The sequence below is a fragment of the Sminthopsis crassicaudata genome, chromosome 2, assembly GCF_048593235.1.
Source record: "Sminthopsis crassicaudata isolate SCR6 chromosome 2, ASM4859323v1, whole genome shotgun sequence".
NCBI lineage: Eukaryota > Metazoa > Chordata > Mammalia > Dasyuromorphia > Dasyuridae > Sminthopsis > Sminthopsis crassicaudata.
In genome coordinates, this window is record NC_133618.1 from 500568539 (window position 1) to 500594746 (window position 26208).

At 31.9% G+C, this 26208-nt stretch overlaps 1 protein-coding gene across 14 annotated transcripts in view; it reads right to left on the minus strand.

The window, feature by feature from the left end:
* FNBP1 (formin binding protein 1) overlaps nucleotides 1-26208 on the minus strand; it is a 185031-nt gene that overhangs the window by 5725 nt on the left and 153098 nt on the right. For 4 of the 14 annotated variants that reach the window (XM_074293863.1, XM_074293849.1, XM_074293851.1 and 1 more), the window contains 8 exons: nucleotides 23079-23276; nucleotides 21972-22154; nucleotides 15436-15450; nucleotides 11471-11580; nucleotides 8936-9068; nucleotides 5921-6042; nucleotides 4425-4564; nucleotides 442-2855 (listed from right to left, as the gene is read on the minus strand). In XM_074293863.1, the coding sequence (XP_074149964.1) occupies nucleotides 2677-2855; nucleotides 4425-4564; nucleotides 5921-6042; nucleotides 8936-9068; nucleotides 11471-11580; nucleotides 15436-15450; nucleotides 21972-22154; nucleotides 23079-23276 (1080 nt within the window). In that variant the 3' untranslated portion in view covers nucleotides 442-2676. Of the gene's footprint in view, nucleotides 1-441; nucleotides 2856-4424; nucleotides 4565-5920; nucleotides 6043-8935; nucleotides 9069-11470; nucleotides 11581-15435; nucleotides 15451-21971; nucleotides 22155-23078; nucleotides 23277-26208 lie in introns of those variants that run through there. The other 10 variants (XM_074293852.1, XM_074293855.1, XM_074293856.1 and 7 more) reach the window with 10 other exon arrangements.

The window sequence follows — 26208 nt, forward strand, 5'->3', positions numbered from 1 at the left end:
TGGATGTGAGGGAGGCCAGATTTTTATATGCATTTGGACAGAAAATGCCCCACTGTTAAAGGTAAAAAGATTGTACTACAGGAAATAATTGGCTCAGAAAGGTGAAAAATCATTTAAAATACATAATCATGAGAAAATATAATGTTTATTAGAAGCAAATATAAGGACAGAGCTAGAAGGTAATACCAGACAAAGAGTTTTTCTTTTAGAATAGGAGTAGAGAGAAACAATCACATTGGCTACATTCAAACATAACTTACTCAGAATCAAAGTGTCTCTAATAAAGTCAAGTCTGGAACAGCCAGCAGGGACCCTAGCTACGAGTGTAACAGTCCTTGTGGCTTAACCAGCACTTATAAAAACAAAAGGATTATTAGGCAGCAGAATAATAACCAATAAAACAAACATTCATATAAAAAAGGACAAAAGGTTAAAAACAAGTCAAAATCAAGTAACTCTTTAGTTTTTAAATTGCAATATATACAAATGTCTTCTATGTGGAATTATTAACATTTAACAGAAAGACAATTTAAAAAATCTTTTATAATGTCACAATCCAATTGCCCAAAAGTTAGCTATAATATTCTAAATATTTTGGCAAGCATTAAATAATTAGATACATTGTAAAAAAAAAAAAGTGCACTGGCATCAATAAAAATATAACCACTACTCTTGGATAATGGACATGGGGAAGCAGCAGTTGTTCCTCAGTGGATCAGTATTACAGAACTATTGGCTGAGGTATGAGATTTATAAACCAGGTAGTGGAGAAGGTAAGGATCCCACAGAAAGCATGACTAACTTTGAGAGTCTGGCTAGAATTATAGAAGCAGAACTTATAAGCAAAATTTGTTTTTGCTTTTTTTGTAATTTCAACACAAGAATATTTCTGATAAAGGAAAGCTAAGCCTATTCAAGATAACATAGCAATTCTAGACAGAATGTATCCCTCTAAGAAATAGTTTTATTTAGGAAAGTTTAAAACATTGAAATTTTCTTTAGGCTCTGCACATAAAACAAAGAAGATTCCATATGAAATCTTTTTGAATCACCTTGTAGAATATGAGTAATAGCTATTGTCAGTTAATATAACAATGGTACAAAAAGCTCATGTTAATGAGATTTAGTGGATCACTTAAATATTTCATACACTGAAATAATCAAAACTAACAAAATATTCTCACTAAGCTGTCACTGTTATATATATTCTATTGTTCTGGATACGAAGAAATCCATTATAAAAATAATCACAATGAGGCTATGGAAATTAAAGGCGCCCTCTTTGCAAATCTATTGATATGTTTTCTGAATCAATGTGTACAATTATTTTTGGAAAACATGGCACTTAAGTTTTTAAAACTATGTATTATGAATAATAAAATGGTTTCATCTACTTTATATTTTTTTCAGCATTTATTATGTTGCCTTCAAATGGGGGAAAAAAACCAATATTTGAGTAATGGACAAATATTTCTTTTTATCCTGGAATTTCTCAATGCAAAATTGTACTGAAGCTTAAAGTTAGCATTCATAGATTATTAAATAAAATGGAGAAGTATTTTTGACACATTTAAAAAAGAACCTGTGAATTAAGGACCATTGTATTTTCTTTTTATAATTTGAAAAAAAACTTGAATAATATAATTGAAAATGCTTGGAATCAAAATGGGCTGCCTATCAAGATAAAATAAGGATAAATAAAATAAGGGATAAAAAAGGAAATAAATCTCTAGAAACTTCACTAAAACATTATTTGCTGGCTTCAAAATAATGCTCCAACTTTGGGATTATGGCTTAGTTAAATAGATTTGATTTAATAAAAAATACATAAGGGTAAAATTAGACTACATGAAGGCAATTTTTGAATCTTAGATATGGTTTTAAAGCATATGAAATATGCGAACTCAAATCACTAATGGCTGGAAAGATTCTGATAACACATAAAACCAAGGATGTAAGTAAAATGGGTAGATAAAAGTAGATAATTTCTAAGGTTCCTTCAATCTCTAATATCCTATGGTTTGTCGATTCTAATTCACATCATTTTTGCTAAGTTTAAGTAACATAACATGCATTAATATCTTCTTTTTTCCAAATCAGCTTTGTAAAAGAACTTTATTTTGCAAAATAAACTCATACAGGCAAAATATTTATGTTTCTTAACAAATTAAAAGAAATGAGAACTTTCTTGACTGTGCAGGCAGAAGATAAATATATAATTTTCAAGTACAATTTTTTAAAATCTAAGTCTTTTTATAAATTGGTGAGAAAGAAAACAAAGGATCTCTAACTTGCTCCCAAATTATCAACTATCAGTGCATCTTATTAGGTGTAACTAAGAACTGGGCTTGAGTCATATATGATTACAATGAAATACTTTGATAGAGGCTAGATTGCAACTTTTTTGTTATCTAGAGACACTATAAAAATAAATGATATTTATATCTCAAATGAGAATATATGCATATATTGGCAGTTAACTGAGCTCTCCATATGGGCATTTTATCTTGGTAAGAGAAACTTACTATTAAAATAATCAATGAAAAGTCAGTTATACAATGCATTAAATTTACTGTGTAACTGTGAAAAATGCACAGAAGTTTATCCAGTTCTTAAAGAAATTTTAACTGAAACAGTCACAGAGAAACTGCCAACTAAAAAAAAATTTTAATGGTATTAAATGTAAGTCATAGCACCTTTGGCATTTTTGTCCAAATAGACTTCGACGTACGAAGTTGGGACATAACCTTCTTCATCTTCATTTCTGCGAATTCGTGTCCAGCCATCACCTTTGTCCTCCTCTATGACATATAATATTTCTCCTTCAGCTATTGAAATTGTTCCTTCATTCTGACCTGAAAAGTTAATGGCACAGTAGTTTAGCTTCTTAGTCAAAGTAATCTCAGCTACTTGGGTCATTTTCAATGGTAAAGATTTAGACGCTAACATCTGAGCACCTTCTTGCCTTTTGTTTTCCATAACTTGTTGACACAATTCTGTGTGGTTTTTCCCTCATGGTTTCTGTAACATGGTATGGTCTAGTCCTAATTCTCTTACCACAGACTCTTTTCATTCTCTTTCACAGGTTCTGATTTTTCCTTTGCCCCATGGGCTTCTCTTCCCTATCTTATCAACCACATCTTTTCCCAGGGTTTTGAGTCTCACCTTTAAATGGCTGATTTCCAAAGTTCTATCTTCAGCTCTGACTTCAAACATGAACTCTACTCCAGTCTTATCAATTGCTTCATAGACATCTCCAAATGGTTGGCCTGCTAGCATCTTAAAGTGAGTTCATTATTTTTCTTTCCAAATTAGCACTCCTGATTTCTCCATTTCTACTAATGGTTATACCATTCTCCTACTTACCTAAGTTTTATCTTTGACTTTTCCCCTCTCTCACTACTCATGGAAATTAGTTACTATAAAATCTTTCTTCTCTATCTTGGTTCAGGTTTTCATCTTCTCCTGTCCTAATCTACTTCCTACTAATAGTCTCCTGTGGTAGAAGGGAAGGAGGAATGGATTCAGTTAGCAAAGCTCATTTTAAATCTCAGTTCTCTTCTTCCTTACTGCCTTTGCCCCTCTGGACATGTCATTGGACCTTGCAGATTCTATGTGTCCTCGTGTACAATTATAGAGTTGCTCTAGATGACCTTCCAGCTTAAAATTTTCAGTGATAAATCAGTACAATGACAACCCTGTCCACTGACGATTATGTATGTCTCCTGAGGATCTATGAAGAAGCACATTAGCCACCTCCTGAGAGGAGAGAGATACAAGGTAGGGAAACAGACATGTAGTTCTGGACATGGTCAGGTGTAGAACTATTGGGATTTGTTACAAGATTTTTTCCTTCTTCTTTGGCTCAGTTTTTAATTGAAAGGTTGGAGAAAGGGATAGGTAGGTGGCGCAGTGGATAGAGCACCAGCCCTGAATTCAGAAAGACCCAAGTTCAAATCTGGTCTCAGACACTTAACATTTCCTAGCTATGTGACCCTGGGCAAGTCACTTAACCCCAGCCTCAGGGGGGGAAAAAAAAACAAAGAGAGAAAAGTTGGAGAAAGAGGTAAAATATAATTATGGCCAAAAAAGTGAGCCATTAAAACATTTTTTAAAATAAACAGAAAAAAAACATGAGAGAGTTCAAAAGGAAGCAGACAAGCAAAATGTAACAACTATAAAGTGTAGAAATAAGTGTGTGTATGTGTGTATGTATCTCTATATATACATGTACATATATATATTTGAAGCAAATGGTATGAAATGGAAAGTTCAAAGTTTCATAAACAATGCTTTTTTGTATTGAGGAAATGTTCATTTTGGGGAAGTATTTAATTTTTTGAAGTAAATTTTAAAAAAATTTTGATTCTGTGAATCATATAAAATAGGATAATTGAGTAAAGAATGGTAACAGGAAGAGATACCTTCAAATGTATACAGTGCTTTACAAGTTCCTATGGTAGGAAGTGGCTCTTCATCATCAAACTCGTCATCAAAGTCTGTGGCCATCATCTTCAGCTCATTCTCCTGACTCTGTTCCTCTGTATAACTGCCATCTGGGCTGCTCAAGAAAGAAAAATACACAGCAACTATAGCAACTAACTTCAGTGGAGATACTCAGCTAATGTACTCATCAAAAAAAGTCCTTGTGATCATTTTATTTATAATTATGAGCATTCCTTGCAGGTGGTTTTATTATCATTTCATTTTAAAGTCTAAATTTTCAGCATGCAATAAAATTATTTCAAATTTATTTCAAATTTGTTTCAATTTTAAATCTTTTCTTGCTTCTTCCTTCTTCTAAGAATCACCAAGACTTAAGTGACACTGCATCCCTGCCATCCTTTCCATAATGGTTGTCCTATCTTGCACACTCTCCAACTCATTGGTTCCAGTGGTGTGGAGGGGGAGCAGGTCAAAAGACACCTTGCTTCCTTGCTCCCTATTACCACTGGCAAATTCTCCCTCTACTAATACCATTCCTTCAAGGTTCTTGCCATCCAAATGTATTGCCTGGCTAAGATGCCAATAGCCAAAGGCTGCTGGGTGGTGAATGTAATAGAGAGAGCACAGGGCTTGTAGTCAAGAAGATCTGACTCTAGGTTGGTAGACCTAATCCTAATGCTCTAAATCTCAATTCTAAACTCCTAACCCAGCCCCAGATACTTACTAAATGTGTGAATCTAAGCAAATCACTCAAGTTGTTTGCCTCAGTTTCTTCAGGTTGACCTCAAGTTGACAGCACTATTCCTATGGACTTGTATTTGATTTTCCATGTCAAATCTTTTTTTTCCACTCCAATCTGTCTTCCATACTAAAATGCTGGCAACAACTACCAAAGTGACTTTTCCTAAAAGTCAGGTCTGACCATGTCATTCTTTGTCCTTAACTCAATATCCAGTATAAACTGTTTGCTACTTTAATCTCTTCCCAACTTAATTTATTTTCAAAGCTTTCACATCACTTTCCTCCACATAATCTATATTGTAGCTATTCTGATCGACTGGTTACTCTTTTATAAAACACTCCAATTTCCCATCCTTGGGCCTGTTCACTGATGAACCCCATGATGAGAATACCCTAACTCTTCACCTTGGCTCCTTAGAATTTCTTCAAGACTCAATTCAAATGTTACTTTCTACATACTACCTACTTTTCCCTCTCCCCCAACCTTTATTATCTCCCTTTCTAAGGTTATTTAGTATCTTTTTTATATTTATCTTAATATATCTTTTAATATATATCTTTTGATAAATGTTGTTATTTCCCCAATAGAAGACAGGCTACTTGTAATAAGGGACTGTTTGATCCTGTAGTAAGCATTTAATTCTTGTAGACTGAATTTCTATTCCAGGGTACCCATTTGATCTTTTTCAAAAGTTCAAAAGAGAGTAGAAATAGATCTCTACAGGTACTGTACCTCTCCCGGTCTTGTGCACAATTATTGACTGAGGGTGTATTTTGTGCTTCATACATTCCACTCTGTCGTCTAGCCTGTTCCCCGCGGACAGGGAGTCTGCCTTCAACTTCAGTGAGCCAGGCCTAGAAATACAAAAGAGCATTTTGTATTTTTATATTATTTATATTAAATTATATAAATATATTTGAAATATTCAGAAAAGCAAAACACGGAATCTGAGTTTACTGTGTATTACAGGGTGATTTTTTGAGAAACTATATATTATCAAGCTACCAAATGCCAAGGGTGATATGATCTAATAGCATATGCTTGATTACTGAATCTGACAGAAAATTATTAATAAAGGAATCAATTAATTTGTTTTTAAATTTAATTGTACAAATGTATTCAAAGGCTACTGTACAAATGCTCCCAAAACATATTAAATTTGGAGAAAAAGAGAAAGGAAGAGACCAGTTGATATGCAAGAGAACACAAAAGAAGATGCAATGGAACACTTTAATTTTTATCCCTCCCATCTTTAGAACCCAATCTCCCCCCCCATAACTCCATTACACTTCATTTTTTTTTTTATTCATTTTTCCAAATTATCCCCTCCCTCCCTCCCCCCGATGACAGGTAATCCCATACATTTTACATGTGTTACAATATAACCTAGATACAATATATGTGTGTAAATACCATTTTCTTGTTGCACATTAATTATTAGCTTCCGAAGGTATAAGTAACCTGGGTAGATAGACAGTAGTGCTAACAATTTACATTCCCTTCCCAGTGTTCCTTCTCTGGGTATAGTTATTTCTATCCATCAATGATCAACTGGAAGTGAGTTGGATCTTCTTTATGTTGAAGATTTCCACTTCCATCAGAATACATCCTCATACAGTATTCTTGTTGAAGTGTACAGTGATCTTCTGGTTCTGCTCATTTCACTCAGCATCAGGTGATGTAAGTCTCTCCAAGCCTCTCTGTATTCCTCCTGCTGGTCATTTCTTACAGAACAATAATATTCCATAACCTTCATATACCACAATTTACCCAACCATTCTCCAATTGATGGACATCCATTCAACTTCCAGTTTCTAGCTACAACAAAAAGAGCTGCCACATTTTGGCACATACAGGTCCCTTTCCACTCTTTAGTATTTCTTTGGGATATAAGCCCAATAACAGCAATGCTGGGTCAAAGGGTATGCACAGTTTGACAACTTTTTGGGCATAGTTCCAAATTGCTCTCCAGAATGGCTGGATTCTTTCACAACTCCACCAACAATGTATCAGTGTCCCAGTTTTCCCACATCCCCTCCAACATTCATCATTATTTGTTCCTGTCATCTTAGCCAATCTGACAGGTGCATTATACTTCATTTTTAAAGAATTAATAGTAAAAGCAACTTTTTTTTTTTTTTTTGGCTGAACTCAGGAAACCAAAGTAAAAAAAAAAGTTACTTTGGAATTTAAATTTAAATGGAAGAAGAAAGCAAAAGAGAGTATATTTGACAAAGAAAAAAATGAACTGGCACAAATACTTCCAGTTCCAGAAAGACTATTCAGAAATCCTTCACCTTATAGAGTTCTCTAAAATTAATTCTGATTTTCTGTTTTTTATTTTATTTTTTCAATCTCATCTTTAAAAATATCTGTTATGGGCAGCTAGGTGGCGCAGTGGATAGAGCACCAGCCTTGAATTCAGGAGGACCTGAGTTCAAATTTGATTTTAGACACTTAACACTTCCTAGCTGTGCAAGTCATTTAACCCCAATTACCTCCACCAAAAATAAATAAATAAATAAATAAATAAAAATATCTGTTATTTGACTCTATAAATAATCTTATATAAGCAGTCAGTTAACATTTCCCCCATGTTTCATTTTTAGTTGATAAAAAGGCTTTCCTTAACATGTTTTTACACACACACACACACACACACACACACACACACAATGTATACACATACATATAAGACACCTCTATCCATCTCTCTCTCTCTACACACACACACACACACACACACACCTGTATAATATGTAAAATTATATTGCCTTTGCTCATCTCTTAAGACATTTCTATCATATTCCTTGTATTATATTCTCCTTTTTTACAGAACTTCATAGATCATATTTTCTATTGATGCTTCTCATATATAGAATGCCTTAATTATTTTAAAAAATCTATTCTTAATTTATTGAGCAGAGAATTGTAAATTACTTAGTATCAGTTATTGGAATGTAGTCATTATTATGAAAATATATAGGATATATCAGGAAATGTTGTCTTCAAGTATGAAAGAGAAAATTGAAGAGCTCTTAAAATTTTATTACAGAATTTTTTACTCTAGTAAATATATTTATTGTAAGGATTTTGTTTTTCTTTTTTCAATGGTAAAGAGTTGAATGTACAAAAGAGTAAAGGAAAGGGTAACCTCACCAAATTAGAAATGAAGGTTGTTGAAACATTTTTAAAAATGTATAGTAAATAAACAAAAGGCAAGCCAGAAAGAATGATAGGAAAGAATGATAGTACTATTTTGAAAGTTACATGATAAATATATTATATATTTTAAAAAGAAAAGCAAGCTAAATATAATAATTTTGCAATTGCATGATTGATCCTCTTTTTTTGGTTCTGCTATGCATACAGAAATGCTCATTTTATTTGGTGAATGAAACTTTTAAAACAAAAATAAAATTTATAATTAGTAACACTTCCAAATGATAGTACTAAAAGTACGTTAAAAGTGATTCAATTAAAATGGCATATGTTTAAATTTAACCTATGTCCAATGGATTTCAATGTTCTTTTTTTATCTAGCTAAAAACCTATTCATAACATTAGAGCTGAAAGAAAATTTGAAATCTTCTAGTTAGACTAGAAGTCCAAACAAATCTATCTTGTTTTGGTCAATTAATCTATTTACATGGTAAGAGAAGCTTAATTATGCTAAGCTGTTTCCTATAACAATGTTGTTTCAAAATGCTATTTCAATAACACTTTCCCTCTCACTCCCCTCCATACCTCAAATTTCTGGACTTCTAGTCGAAGCTTTTCAATATTTTGTCCAACTTCTATCAATTTGTGGTCCAAACTGCCTGGGTCTCCCATTTGTGGATTCTTTATGTAAACATCTTTCATTTTTGTTATGGCATCTCTACAAGAAATGAACATATATCAAGCAAAGGTAATGTAGCAGTATATTTGCTTATTCATTCCTTCCTCCCAACATCTAGTGCCTTACTATTATTATTTTTCCAAAAATGTAGCACAAAATAACAGAAGGCAGCTTCTACTTAAACATGAAAAATTTAAAGGAATCCTATTAATTATTACCTGAAAATCAAAAACAAAATGTTCATTTTTTATTCCTTGGCATTAAAATTCTAAATTGAAAAAAAGTAAAAATAAAAATGTACATTCTAAACACATAACAAAACTTCTGCTTGGGGCTTATGTATTATGAGCCATTTATCTCAGGAACAAACAGAATTCATTGCTCTGGAAAATGTTTTACACTATTCTAAAATAAAACCCTGAGGGTTGGTATCAATAACAAGCTGGTAAAAAGAAAACGTTAAACTTCTTAGAAGATCATGTAATTTTTCATGATCTAAATCATGATTTAGAATAGTGCTTATAGTAGCTTGGAAACTAAGAATTCCCTAAAAGAGCTATCACAGTTGTGTTTTTGAGCAGTTATTTTGGGACCTAAAGATTTCTACTAAGTAGCCACTTGAGGGGGGAAAAAAAAAAAAAAAAAAATATATATATATATATATATATATATATATATATATAGATATATAGATATAATATATATATATCTATCTATATTTGTTAATTAGAAAACACTTTAGGAAGGGTTAAAACTTTTTAGAAGCTACATCAAATGAGTGTACTAAAAGGAGATAAAGTCAATTTTTGTTGAGCTACAAATATGAACTTTATGCCTTGGGATCAACTTTATTACTTCATTACTTTTATCACTAGCAATAACTAATTAAAAAAAAGTTCCAAGTTCTATGGCCCAGATATAATTCTTTGCTTAGTATGAGGGAGGATTGAAAACACAAGTAGACAGAAAACAGACATTTTCCCTATGTGAGTACTCATTGAAGTATTATCATAATTTTTTTATTGTATCTAACAGTTAATGCCCTAACTCACCGATTACATAATTCAACTATGATCAAACACAAATACAAATTAAAACAAAACACAACAAGTCACTCAAACCCTTTTTCTTTCTAATACTGGTCATCTTAAAAAATTGAAAAGTAGTAACTCTGTTGATTGCAAATCTGATAGACTAAACTGTCCAATGCAAAATAGGCTAACTTTTGAATTAAATATAATTTTAAATACACTTGTTTCTCATTTTAACATTACAAAACCAACACCTGAAAATAATCTGTTTTATTAAAATTACTCTAAGAGAAAGAGGGTAAAATAAATCTCTTATTTTAAACATACACTCAAAAGTCTATGCCTAAAACCTAACTTATTTACTAATTAACCTCAGTGAACCTCCAATAGGAAATACTGCTTCATATCATTCTAAAGGAACTAATCATTCTGTTTGTTATAAATAAGATATGTTCTAAATTGCTCAAATTACTCTGGCAAATTCATAATAGAAATGAATGAACTGCCACACAGATGAGAACAGAGGCAGTGAGAGAGGAACAATTAATAGTGCAGCTTTTCAATCAAATAATTTAAATCATTTTATGATTATCTCATAAAAACATTTAAGAGAAAGAACAATGCTGCTCGTTCCAGGATGTATGAGAAAAGCAGCTTGAAATAAAACTGCAGCTAATGGAATCTGTTCCTCTTGAAGAAAAAAGACTTATTCTTTTGTTTTTGTTCAGAGAATTTGGGTCCAAATAGAGTCTCTATGTGTCCTTTCCAGAAGAAACTGGTGATTGCCCAAAGTTGTTACTACAATGATGTTATCATTTTCTTATACACCTAAATGATTGGGATGTCTGCATGATAGGATAGTTTATAATTTGTGTTATGTCAGTTTCCATAAATGAAAAAAGAGTATAATTTATTCCTTTTTAATGTACATAAACAGGCTGATTCCTATTCATATTCAAAGCATAGCTATGCTTCTAGAACCAGAATGATGACCGAAAAAATTATTCAAATTCCTCTTCAAATAGATTTAGACAAAGTTTTGTCTAAAAAGTCATTAAACAAGGCTTTTTGTTAACTATGTAGATTTTTTTTTTAATCAAAGCTCAGATAAAATACTGGACAAATCTGTAACAAAGCAGTTTGATGCACATATCCATGACTTCTACTTGTATTATAGTGCATGCATGCATGTGGTATTTTAAATTAATTAAACACACACTTATTAAGCAGCTACTATAAAATGTGCAAGGTACTATGTTTAGGTAACAGGGCAACAAAAACAAAAACAAAAGCACTGACTTGCCTGTTACTCCTCACCAAAACTACTGCTATCAAGATTATTTTAAACATTTTCATTTATCCTTGTTAGTTAAATTAATTCCTTATTGAGGAGTGTTTGATCTATTCTACCTTTGATCCATCTCCTTTTGGATTTCTTTATTCAATTCATCAACTTTCTGCTGCAGTTTTTTTCTTCTTTGTTCTGGTGGAAGATTGCTGAAGTCCTCTGGTCCTGCACCCTACAGACAGGAAAATGTAAATGAGATCTGAGTTGAAGGACTATACCTAGTTGAAGGAGTATACCTAGAAAAGAGACTTAATAAAAGGAAGAGAAGAGAAAAAAACAGACACCTACAAAGTGATTGGGAACATGTTTCATACAAGAAAGTTTCCTTTTCACCTTGAACCTCTGTTAACAAATAAAATCAATGCATGCAACTTATAAATAGCTCAGAAATAATTTCCTATTCTGTTCTACTGATAGCCAAGGGTGCTTTTGAAAAGAAGGGTGACACTACTATAGAAAAGTATATATTCCAGGAAGTAAAAGAATAAATGATATTCATGTTGATAATCACTTGAAAATTCACTGAAATAGATATTTCTCAATCTACTATAAAGTTGTTGCTTTGTCGATGTCTCTCTTTTTTTTTTTTGAGGCTGGGGTTAAGTGACTTGTCCAGGGTCACACAGCTAGGAAGTGTTAAGTGTCTGAGACCAGATTTGAATTCGAGTCCTTCTGAATTCAAGGCTGGTGCTCTATCCACTGTGCCACCTAGCTGCCCCTTCGATGTCTCTTGAGACACTGTTAATGGGATACATAGATTTTCACATAAGTACTGACCCCCTTCGTTCATAAAATCCTCCACATATGAAATAGTTATATCTATGATTTTATCAAATAGAAATAGTAGTCCTTTCTATCTCTTCTAGCAGGACTAAACCTAAAAGGTAGCATAGAGTTCCATAATAATGTATTGATAGATAAATCCTATCAATAATAGGTCCAGTTCAGTAATAAAGATTAAGGGTATCAGCCTGGGCCCAGGTAATTTCATAAGAAGGTAGAAAAATACAATCTAGTTCTACTTTCAATAAAAAGTTATCTGTACTTATTGCTCTGGGACTCTCTTCTCTCATTACCTTTATGGTATTGTCAAAGTTCATACTGTGTGCCTTCCATTGCTTCAAGATCCCAGATTTTTATATCAAACCTCAGCTGTTTCTTATTCTAGCTGAAGATATATACTGGTAGTCTTGAGTCTTTCAAAAACAGTTGCTAGCTTTCTTGTGCACATGCTATTTAAAAGTAGAGAATATAAAAAGAAAGTTAGAGGTTTTCTGACTTTGAGCATATTCCTTGTCAGAAAACTGATTACATTGTGGTAATTTCACAGAGAAAGAGTAGAAATGCATTCAACTGACCTGGATAAGTCAGAGACAATATAAAGGAGATTTTGTTTAAAATCTCAACTCTTTTAAAAATAGAGGTCAGGCTGATTTGCGAGTGGGTGAAAAGAGAGGACTCTGATAATATAATTTGAAAATCAAGTTCACTTTGCCAAATAACTTAAATGGATGCTTGTGACTTCAAGTTCTTTGGCTGATTATGTTAAAATGCCAGGCTGCTTTACTTAGGAGTATGTGATTCATCAATATTTTGCCACAAAGACAGTGCAAGGATCTTTTCAGTGGAGCACAGATAGAATTTTCAAAGACTAATAAACCTCTTCCTCATATACTTGGAGACACAATTTTACTGAATTAATTTTGACAAATAAATTTAATAAAGGTTGTATGTATGGTTGAATGGGGAGAAAGTTCTTATGTATCACCAAGTCCTTTAACAAATGAAATATAAAAACAAAGAAAACAAAATGTCATACATAGGTCTAAGCTCATATTTTTAAAAATTTCTATCCTACACAAAAATCTGATTTTTATTATAATAATGTTAGTCCAAGAAATAAGATATGCTTATTTTATATCTTTTCTATTTTTTCCCCTTTTTAATTTACCCTAAATAAAAGAATTGAAAGCCATGACTATCCTTTCATAGGATCATACAGCATATGCCTGGAAGGCATATTGTAGGTCATATAGTTCAATTCTTTCACTTGATAGAGGAGGCAAAGAGGTAAGAGCTTTTCCCCTAATCACACAGGTGACAAAACCAGAATTTTTACCCAGGTCCTTGGGCTCCAAATCCATCACTTTTTCCACAATGCCTCATCAAGTTCAAAAGAATAGGCAATATTTATGTGCTGATTTTCTTTGAATAGGTCAAACTAAATAATAGGTCTAAAACTATTAAAACTCCATAGTTCATGAGGTAGTCTATTGTGGATGAGATGGCTGTAAAGGGTGCCTTGAGACAGTGACCCAGGTCGTTTAACCCCATCTTGTCATCCTCACATACAAGATAAGTCATCTGGGTAAGGTCTTTAAGGTGCCTTTTGACCCAAATTCTATAAATTGTGATTGGTATAGTTACACTGAAAGTTCCAAATAAAACATCTGGTATTTAAAGACATTACATTAAACATGTACATCTGTAAAGAAAAGTGATAATGATAAATTACTTGGCTTAAAAATTTAGAAAGCAAGCTAAATGTACTTCCCCTCATACTACTACTACTACTAATAAAAACTAATAAGGGAAGAAGGGAGAATTAGAGTTTTTCAGTCACTTTTTCTTGATTCTATTAGTTATGGTTTATCTAACCATGAAAGAACTTTAAATTTTCTGAAACGGATTAAGTTTTCTAAAATGATTTTGTATTTTTAAAATTATGCAATTATGAAGAAACTGGTCCTAATATCAGTAGAAGTGATAAAAAATTATTTTAAAAATTCCAATTTGAGCTTCGGGTTAATTTTATCAAAGATCTTTGTCCCTCAGTAGTACAAGAAAGCTTTTATCATCCTGTCTAGAACTATAGTCAGAACTATTTGCATATAAAAGTAAATAAAGCAATTATTAGATCATACCTGAAATATAATTGAAAAGGAGGATATGTTAGCATTTCAATGGCAAAGGCAACTTGTACAGGGGGTATGTTTACTTCTTGAGATCTATGGTATAAAGTTTATCTTCATCACATAAGTCAAGAGAACTTTCCAATTTTCCTAAGCTCAGAAATTGTTTTTCTTTAGACTTAAATCACTTATCCAAGAAACATGAAAACATATTTTTTTAAAAAGAGCCTATAAATACCATGCTCTAATTACAAAGCCCATAGCATAAACCATAGAAACTAATCTGTTTCTTAAAGCTTTATTAATTATTGTCAATTGTTTCAAATAATGGCCATAATAATAGACATATCCTTTATATCTTTTTTTCATAAATGTGTTAATTTTTGTTAAAAGCTTGTTTTTTCTTTAACAAATATGATGATTAAGTTAATTTTGATCACACAATTTAGACTTATAAAATAAAGGCAAAAAAAAACCAACCCAACCACCATGGAAATGCAAAGTTCTATTTAAGTAAGAGTCTCTTTCACTTCCCAGAAAATTATTTTATGACCCAGTGAAACAAGCCATGCAGAACCTACCCATCCATCAGTTTTTCTACCTTACATTTGGATGATCTCTACAATCTGATTCCTATATTCCAAATATTCTTCTTATTTTCCCAATTTCTGTCTTTTACCTCTGTCCATTATACCGGAAAGTCTGAGTACCAATGGTTTAAAACACTTATTTTTAATCCACTAGGATGGCAGAGATTGTGTAGAAATTTTAAAAGAATGTGTGTGTACATGTATTGTAGATACACACATATACATATACATAAAATTTATGTAAATAATTGGTCAAATTTTGTTACCCTTTTAAAATACCAGATTATTAAGAGAGAAAAAGTGAAAATGGAGTTATTTTTAAAAGATTGAATTAAAATCACTTCTATTAGATTTCAGAATTGCATACCCAAAGCTATTTAATAAGGGAACAAGAACAAAATCATACAAATCACACAGTTCAGATAGTTAATTTCACAGAGATGTTGCAAGTGGTATAGCACACATATGAAACATAAAAGAAAACTGTGATTAAATAGAGGACATGCATTGTATAATTGTGCTTACCAGCTTGAGAGAAAGCTTCATGTAAAAATTGAAGGGATACAGGAAAAAAAAGAGAAAAAAACAAGAGCATATCAATAGAAGAGGAACTCTGTCAACTCTGCTATTATAATATAACACATACATTCACCTGTAAGTTAATGAAAATGATTTGTGGCAAATCTGTGCAAAAGTTCACAAGAGGGGCAAACCCTTACTGAGGGTTTCTTTAACTATCATGCTGTTTAGAGCAAGTGAAAATGGAAACGAATGAAATTTGTGCTTATAATTTTTTATTGCTAATATCAGTACAATGTGACTCATGATCATTATGCAGCATGAAATTCATTAAATACTTAGTGAATCAATTATTATCAGTGATAATCATCAGGTTGTCATTTATTTATTCACCAAATTTCTCAAGTAGAGTCCCATCTAGCTTAAAACACTTGTATCATTCATGACTCAAAAGAAACCACTTTTGAGCATGACACATTTTTCACCAGGGACAGAGAATGTCCAGGCAAGAAAAAAATTCTTCAAATTAAACTGAAAGTGGGGCAGTTAGGCAGTACAGTAGATAGAGCAGCAGTTATAGTGTCAGGAAAACCTGAGTTCAAATCCAGTCTCATTCATTTACTAGCTGTGTCTAGTAAATCACTTATGTCACTTAAAGCTGATTGCCTCAAAAAAAAAAAAAAAATCAAACTGAAAGGAAAAATGAAATAGGATGGCAACCTTCAGCTATGTGAGAGTTTCTCTAAAATTTATATGATTGCCTTGAGGCAATCATTACATCAGGCAAACATGAGGTAGTATTCTGGATATAGCACTGGGCTTGGAGTCTAACCTAAGTTAGAGTTTAAGTCTAACCTAAGATATTAGTTCTATGACTTGGGGCAAGCTATGTAATCTTTATTTACTTTAGTTTACTAACTATAAAATGATGCTAACAGCACCTCTGTCTTGCTGGGAATATCAAATAAAGATAATATTTGTTAAAAAAAAATGTGCAATGCCTGGCACATAGTAAGCATTGTATAAATGCTTATTCTTTTCCCCCATGAACCTCTATTTACAATTGAACATCAACTCTTTGAGCAAGGAGCCTCTGATTATTATGCTTGCAGAAAACAAATTATCTTCCCTTCCTACCTGGGTTTCAGTATAATTTTTTTTTCATTGAGTAGCCTCTCTTTAGTATTTTTAAATATATCAACATTTTATAAGTTACTAAAGGATGCTGCTGTAGGAATAGTTCTTATAGATGATATAGATCTATATCTATATAAATAAGATATAGACATTGTGAATATATAAGAGATTCTCCTTTGGATAGTTAAGTGTTTTAGCTATAAAAAACGATTATCTTAATAATACCTACTGTCATAATATGTATCCTTACCTAACAGTATTGTTAAATTAAGGACACTAATCAAAAGAAGAGAGTAAAAAAAAATTGAAAAGTCTCAAAACTAGGAAGGAAAAAACTATTTTAATGTAATTCACTAAGATATGAAAGATGATCTTGGGTAGGGAGGCAGTATTTTAAATTTAAAAATCACTTTTTTATGTTAATTGTCAAAAAAAGAAAAAAAAAGAATTTATATCAAACAAGAACTGACATGCATAATTTAAAATGATACAAATAGTAAAACTTGAATCAAACATACACATTTGTAATAAGAGCCTCAAAAGGCACAAATCATAACTAGAAGTCACAAAGCACTAATACTTCACCTTTTTAAGGAGATAAAAAAATGAGAAAGATAAGTCCTTAAAACACAGTGTTTTACTGAAGGTCATTTTTTACAGTTCAGATTTTAAAATTTTAGGTTCTCTTTGTTATGAAAAGTTGAATATTTCTTTATAAAATGATTATCAATATTTCTGAATTTATCTTGATTGGCTCTAAATAAAACATCTAATTCTTCACAGCTAAGAAAAAGTTATCAATTTTTTCCTGAGTAAGCTAGAAAATTTTAAGATCCTCTTTTAATAACCAATCTTTTTGACTTAACATTTAATCTTTATGAAGATGTAAAAACAGATACAAGTAACCAAATCAAATGACATTTCTGAATGTCTTATAAGAAAAAATATAAAATTATAATGTGATATAAACTTCAAGAAATGAATTGCTTTTATGAAATCTAACAAGATACACCACATTATATTTTCCTCCAGTTAAAAATTTTAAAATGTAATATGCTAGTAAATAAAAGATAACTTTCATTAATTAGAAAGAGAAATAGAGAAAAAGGCATTCAGAGAGGAGGAAAAGGATCAAATTTTTGAAAGAAAAATGCATTAAAATGTATTGAGAAAAAGGAACTGCTATGATAGTTCTGAGCTAAAGAGTTGAAATGAAGTGCTTTTAGCATTCCTGTGAACTTTAGCATAGATATATTCAATACAAGTTGAGTTCTTTTTACATACAACAACACTTATGGTGCACAGCGTAAGAATTCCTAAATACTGACCTATTAAGCAGGTATACTTTAATACATAAAAGTATGCTACATGCACTAGAATCTATATAAATACTTCTAATTTAAGATATTGATAATCAAACTAACTTTTTCCTGTATATTAAATAAATGATAGGACAATAGAAATCTCAAGCTTTCATATATTTTAAGGACAACTAATTTTAATAATATGTATGTTAAGGTCTCTTTAAAAAAATAAAACAACCATTTAAAAATCCAACAGAGATAATTAAATGTTTGAATTTAAAGGCAAATTCTAGGATTTCTGTTGTGAAATATGAATACTATTCATAGCCTAAGGTCTTCCAACCCACATTTAAACAATTATAATTAAATTACCATTTAAGCAAACAGAAATTTGTTATTAGTTTGAAATGGTGAACTCACCAATTGCTTAATTTATTGTTAGAAAATTATTCTTGCTTGCTAAAAGAATATTCTAAAGTCTTTCTATTTACATTACTAGAGGAAGGAAGAACAGAAAACTGCCTGTAAGACACTGTACTAACCTAGAGACAACAAAGAAGAGCCTGGGGAGCCACAAAGCATCAATAACACATGAGAGAACATGAAGCCAGTGATCCATGTGTTATTGGACAGGCATAGACACTAACCTCATTTACAAAAATAGGGGATAAAAGTAAACCAAGGTTTAAAATTAAAATTTCAAATTTTGTTCTGCCAATTACTTTTTCATGCTTCATGAGGTATTTTGTTTTCTCAATGATTTCTTTTACTAGTTATTATTTATGAATATAACATATTTGCACTGGATGTATCATAAAAAAAGGCAATAAAAGTGAATGGCATTGAGTTTCTGTCACATTGAGGGTCTTTGTGATGATGCTCTAGTTCTATGAAATTAAGCTGGTCAATTAAAAGCCAAAGAGAATGAGAATAAGTCCAAGTACAGGCAATGTGTGCTTTTGTAAGATGGTTATAATTCTACTAAATAGCTCCCTTAAAACCAGAACTGAAAAAAACTTAAAAAGGAACAGGAGAATACTGCAGTGGCTAAAAACTTTTGTTTATTATAAGTTCCTAAGTGAAGTTACCAACAAAATGATTAAATTCATTATAATGCAATTTACTTTATTTCTCTTTTACATGCTCAAATATAAAGACCCTCCAAGTGACCTCTGCTGCCATTTCACATTGTAAGCAGTTAATCAAGTTATTTCCATGATGGATTTTGGGCTCCCTGGTAGTTGCCTAGTAAATGGGGTTAGTGGCTGTTCAATCATCACATGAAAACTTACAACATATTCCCTAGCCTCAATGGCATAGGTAGGTTTCCCTATAGTCCTCTTCATAAGTTCTTTGTGAAAAGAGAAAGATTGAGTCTGCCGATGAATCAGCAAGAGAAAATATACATTTGTTAAAAGGGGATAAGTGGAAACCAACTTGATAACTCATTTATTTGGTTCTACGGTAAGGAAAAAAATCTCTGACAGCATTTGGTAAATATCTTTGAAATATTAAGAGCAACAATGAAAATTTTTATTAAAGAGAATTTTAAGGTTAAAAAAACCCCTCATTTATTCAAACCAGAAAAATAAATCTTAATTTATAACAGGTAAAGAACAATGTAGTCCCATAACAATGAGAGTAAAAAAAAACATCCTATCTAGTCTTACTTTGATTTAATCTTTTGCATAAAGACCAAATAATATTGACTAATGTTTAGGGGATACAGCAATGAAAAGACTTCCAAGTATCACATTTTATGTGCAAATAAAGTTGGTCAGATCAACAAAATATGTTTAATGAAATAAACTTCATTTAGCATAGCATTAACAGCTCCCAATTAAAAAACCCACAAATACATATATATATGTTTATATATATATACATATATACACAAAAAACCCTAAACACACAACTCCCTGATTTTATTTATTAAAATATTTAAGAAATCAGTTGTTTTACAAGTGTTTGCGAAGAATTTTATACTCTAGTGTTAAAACTGAAACCATACAATAACACTAAATTGAGGTCAGAATTCCACTTTCTCTGGATCTTAACAAAAATCACACAATCTCTCTGGACTTCAGTGTAAAATAAATGCATAGACTAACAAGTCTCTTTAAATGCATAGACTAACAAGTCTCTTAAGTGATTCTGAAAATATCTGAAAAAAAAACTTGAAATCATGAATTTATCATTTGCCTAGGATGATTTTTCCATATAAATGATTTTTCTCTCAAAATTAAGGAAGTCAAATGATTATCAAATTCAGGTCATAAAAAAAGACTATTAAGTCTTTAAGACTAAGTAATTAAGAAATACTAAAACTAAATTGAAGTATTTTGTTTTGTTTTTTAAACAAATCTTAGTAAGATTAACATTATTAAAATGCTGCCTTAATAAAATGAAAGCAAAATTATTCTCCTTTTTCTTTATAAAGTTATATTTGATTTTGATGATTATAATATTTTCTAGGCATCATTTTCTTATATTTTAATAAAATTTAGGCTTTTTGAACTTTTATTTGACATTCAAAGAAAATCATGGCACATAAACCAAATGCATTTAATTAAGTCCAATGGGTTGTGCATGTCTAATGGAGGAAAGGCAGTATGTTGTATAATTTAAGAAATAGTATGAAAGCATAAAAATACAACATATTATTAAAAGCAAATACAAAAATCATAATACTTATCAAACTCAGGAACTGGCTTTTAAAAAAATGTATATGATTTACATTGAAGGGAAAGCAAATATCAAATCTGAGCAATCTAACAAAAGCATTGTGATGAGATATTTGCATTTCTTTTATGACAAGGAAGTTGAGAAACAAGTGATAGGGAGGAAAGGAAGACAGAAAATATGAAACCTGGCGTAAACCAGGGGTCTGTTGCCTTTTCACAAATGTTTAACTATGGAATACAATGTAATCATTAGAGTCAAATTCCACATCCTAAATTGTGCCCTTGAGATCCCTGAGAAAATTATTATATTTCAGTTTCTTAATTTATTACATTATGTTAAATGACACATGTCTTTTAGTACTTAGGTCCACAAATATATTGTCCAAGTACTGTTCACTACACAATAAAGAAAAACCATTTTGAAATTTTCAGATGAAAGGTACTTTGTCTTTATAAAGATGTGACTTTTAATCATTTACTAGGAAATTAACTAATCTAAGCATTAAAGAATGTCTTACTCTGTCTCAATCCTGTGTACCTGTATTAAGGTATTTCATCACCTATTCACAATGAACAAATCACTGGTGATAATAAAACTTCTTCCTGATAACAGTTGTGTTTAATTATGAGGAAAGTATAGAAATCTATTCTCCCTAAAGGACTGATATTTTATAACACTAATTATTGAGGGATCAGATTAATATCCAATTTGGGGATTAACCATGTAACTAAAGATAGGATATAGTCATGTCATGTATGTAGTCAGTGTTACAAGTGCTATGATTTGATTCTTTAGATATTCCACTCTGAAGTTCTATTGATTATATAATTCAAGGCAGTTCTCCTTTTCTCCCTTTTAAAGATGAGTCCTTTGTTTATCCTTTTCTAATAGGTATACTATCATTCCTTAATAAATTGTCCTAAATAGCTATTTGCTCCAAAGTGATTTATGGTAATTCTCTAAAATCCTGGACTGTACATGGCAATAACTTGTTCTAAACATGATTCACTCATAGAAGATGCTTAATGAATTATAAAGTGAACAGACAAGTGAAAATATAACCAGAATGAATTAAATAATTATTTTACTATTCTATTGTGACATTCTACTTTGTAAAAACTACATCTAAGTTCATCTATTTAGTAAAGATCAAGATGAAGCATTAAAGTCTTATACACTTTTGGCAAAAAGTAGGAAAAGCATTCCTCCATGTACTAAATTACACAAGCATGTGTTCTGGGGTTTCACTGTGAAATTCTTCATCACAAGTGATTATAGATTCTTCTTTCTCTCCTAATTTTTTGAGGCTATCATGAAACACAATAGTCATTCACAAACAAAATCAGATACAGAGAACAGAATATGCAACAAAAGTGCTCCCGCGCAAGAGAGACAGCTATCTAGAGCAGAACTTACCCCACGCTTTAGACTCCTGAAGCAGTGGATTTTGGGTTTGGAGGTCATGAACTCGTTGAAGCGATGGGAGAGGGGTTCCTTTTGCTGCTTGGGAGACTGGGGGCCGTTGGGAACAGCAGAGGGTGAGGCAGAGGCAGGGGGAGGAGGGGGAGGCTGATGGGGGGATGTTAAAAGGGACATAAGCTACGTATAAGAGATGGAGCAGTGAGAGAGTAAAAACCAGAAACAAGAAGACACAAAACAAAAATAAGCATCAAATAATATTTGAAGTACAAAGCAATTAAAACACAAACAATTAAATATTTATGCCATGGTCCAAAAGAAAACGTGTAAAATGCGTTAAAACAAGATGATAAAAAGTGAAGGTTTAGTAAGTAATGCAACAGAAAGAACAGCAAGAAATAGTTGATAAAAAGCTCATGCAGATTTATACATGCAAACTGTAGTTCAATAAGTTATTCTTTACTAGTTCTATGGATAAGTCAAAAAAGAAATAGTGTTCAGCAACCTGAACTTACACAAATCAATGGAAGATCTATCTGAGGACTCAAAATCACTCTATTATAACTATCTGAAGTACAAAGCAGAAGCAATGCCTTGATCATATTTTACAACCCCAAGTTAATGCTGGCATGTTATTGTATCCCAGTGTCAAAACTTAAAAAAAAAAAAAAAAAAAAAAAAAAAAGTTTCCACAGATACAAGTTAACATGAGTTCAAAAGTGAGTTAATGAATGATAAAGCTTCAATAAAAGTATTATGGAAGATTTATTTAGAATTCCCTTTTCCAAACCAGGTTAACACAGCTTTCAAAAATTTAGAAATGTGAATATAGTGAAGTAAAGCTGCCCAGAGTAATCAGTTTGTTAGTATGTGTGACATAATGTGTGACATCTGAGTTATAAACAAATGGCCATGACAAAGACATAACCATCCAATATAATTAAAAACAATACAATTCAGAAACCTTCTTTTTAAAGATAAATAGAAAGTTATAAGATAACATCCTTTTTTTGTGTTCTGAAATTTAACATTTAAAAATCTTAGTTGAAAAGATCATAATACAACAGAGTCATTGAAACCCCCAAGAGTTCAAACCAGTAGTACCTTATTTTTTTTGATGAAGGGCCACAATTTTCCCTTAGACTTGCTAGCAAATTTGAGCTCTGTTTTGCTATCTCCTCTGGAATTTGAAAGACTAGTTTCAGATATAGTTCGCTTCATTGGTTGTGCATAATCCTCAAATTCAATATCTCCAGGAGGTTCAAACCCTGATTTGTAGGCTTCTATTACCAATTGTGAATCCTAAAATGACATAAAAAATAATTTACATACAAATAGGATTACAGTTAATTAAAAACCTACACTTTATTAGGATAGTTTAATGTAGTCAAACTACACATTTGATAAGTATAAAGTTCTCTGTAAATCTTCTCCTCCCCCAGGCAATTGAGACCACATTTGAACTCAGGTCTTCCTGACTTCAGGGTTGGCTTCTCTATCCACTGAGCCTCCTACTTGCCCCTCTCTGTAAATCTTAAAGTGTTACAAATAAGTGTGAACTATTAAACTGATTGGGTTGATATGCAGTATGTTGTATAAAATAATGAGCTGATAGTAAATGACACTTTTTCATCATCATTTTATATATGAAAAAATAATGTTTCTAAGGACTACTTAATATACAAAAGTGTCACCAAATTTCTTTGGGGGAAAAAAGTGTATTATTCCTCCTATTAAAATATCTCAAAATGGGGCAGCTAGGTGGCGCAGTGGATAGAGCACCAGCCCTGAATTCAGGAGGACCCGAGTTCAAATCTGGTCTCAGATTTAACACTTCCTAGCTGTGTGACCCTGGGCAAGTCACTTGCCTCAGAAAAAAAAAATCTCAAAACAATTATCTAATGCAGAAAAACTTGTAAAGCAAAGGCTTACAAAGGCTTAATTGTTCTAATTAAAACATGTAGATAAACTGATACAACGTCATGTCTATAATACATTTATTGACCTACACATTTATTAAACCTAAGTAGTTACAAGGTTCTATGTGCTAAGTGCTGAAGAGAGGGATGAAGAAAAGGGAAAGAAAGACATATGAGACATGCTTATTATCCTTGAGAAGGTCACAATACAATAAGAAACATATACAAATACATGTAAATTAGAACATATGCAAGAGTATAAAAGAATTTAAAGTACTACATGATTAGATGAGGGAGAAATACTGCCAGAAGGAAGTTCACAGATTCATTTAAAAGGTAATATACATATCTTGCCTTCTCTATGGTGATCTTAAGTTGCTTAATAGCTCCATAAATAGATTCCAGAACAAAACAAAACACTGTTTTGTTTTGTTTTAATCAATGATATTAACAGATATTTTTTCCACAAGCAAACATTAGTTTTTGGGGCAGCTAGGTGGCACAGTAGATAGAATACTAACCCTGAAATCAGGAGGTCCTGAGTTCAAATCTAATCTCAGACACTTAACACTTCCTAGCTGTGTGACCCTGGGCAAGTCACTTAACCCCAACTGCCTCAGCAAAATAAATAAATAAAATTAGTTTGTTTGTTTTTTTCTGTGACTTCAAAGCTATCAAAAAAGGTAAATTTTTCTTTTATTTTTAATTGAAAATAGTAATGAATAAAATTCTACTCATAAAATATGTTGGCTCAAATACAAGTTATTTAGAAGCAATAAAAAGAGCATTGCAGAGTATGAGCATGTATATATACACTAGCCATAAGAGCTAAAGATTGACAGCTAGGAGAGACCTTCTCCCTGCCCCCTCCCCTTATAAAAGTTATGTTGTAGGGAAAAAAAAAACACATAGATCTCTCTCACAAAAAAAGAAAAAGCCACAAGAAAAATAAAGTCAGGGGTGGGTGGGGAGAGAGACAGAGAGACAGACAGATAGAATGCTTCAATATGTATTCAGACACAATCAGTTCCTTCTCTGTATATGGATAAGATTTTCATCATCAGTTCGTCAGAGTAGTTTGGATCATTGAACTGCTAAGAATAGCAAAGTCATTTACAACTGATTATCCCAGAATATTGCTATTACTTTGTATATAGTACATTTCACTTAGCTTGAGTTCATGAAAGACTTTCTGAGAGATCTTGCTCATCATTTCCCATAGAACAATAATATTCTATCATAATCACAAACCACAATTTATTCAGCTATTCGCCAATTGATGGGCATCCCCCCTCAATTTCCAATTTTTGTCCTGAAAAGAGTGTGTTATAAACATGATTTAGGGGGGGAGAATTCTGCGAAGATAGTGGAGGAGGTTGGTAAAGTTCAAGCTATCCCAATTTCCCACACAAATAGAACAAATTCACACCTCAGGACCAACATAGATTCTTGAAAAATCAGGAATACTTGGGGCAGAACTGGGGTCTTCCTGATACAACCTGAGAAGATCTGAAGAAAGGTCCTGGGCTGGAAATTAATCTGTCTTAAGTACATACACTTGCAGGCTAGCTCAGATTCTTGGTTGTAATCTCAGCTCCAAAATATCATATTCCAAGATCTCCATTTTTAATGTAGAAGCTGCTAAATCCTGTGTTATCCTGACTGTGGCTCCACTATACTTAAATTATTTCTTTCTAAATGTTTGCAATATTTTCTCCTTGATCTAGGAGTTCTGGATTTTGGCTGTAATATGCCTGGGATATCTAGATCATTTGTTATCTCTTTCAGGAGGTAATTGGTGGATTTTTTTCAATTTCTATTTTATTCTCTGGTTCTAGAATATCAGCACAATATCAAATTATCCTTGATAATTTCTTGTAAAATGATACCCAAGCTCTTTTTTTTTTGATCATATCTTTCAGATAGACTAATAGCTTTGAAATTATTTCTCCTGAAGACTACATGAACTGATGCTAAGTGAAGTGAGTAGAACCAAGAGAACATTGTACATAGCAACAAAAGATTATATGATGATCAACTGTTATGGACTTGTCTCTTTTCAACAAAGTGGTGATTCAGGCCAATTCCAATAGATTTATGATGGAGAGAGCCATCCATATCCAGATAGAGGATTATGGGGATTGAATCTGGATCGCACCATAGATATTTTCACCTTTTGTTGTTCTTGTTTGTTTGTTTTTTTCTTTTTCATTTCCCCTTCCCCCTTGATCCAGTTTTTCTTGTACAACATGATAAATGCAGAGATGTGTTTAGAAGAATTGCACGTATTTAACCTATATTGGATTACTTACTGT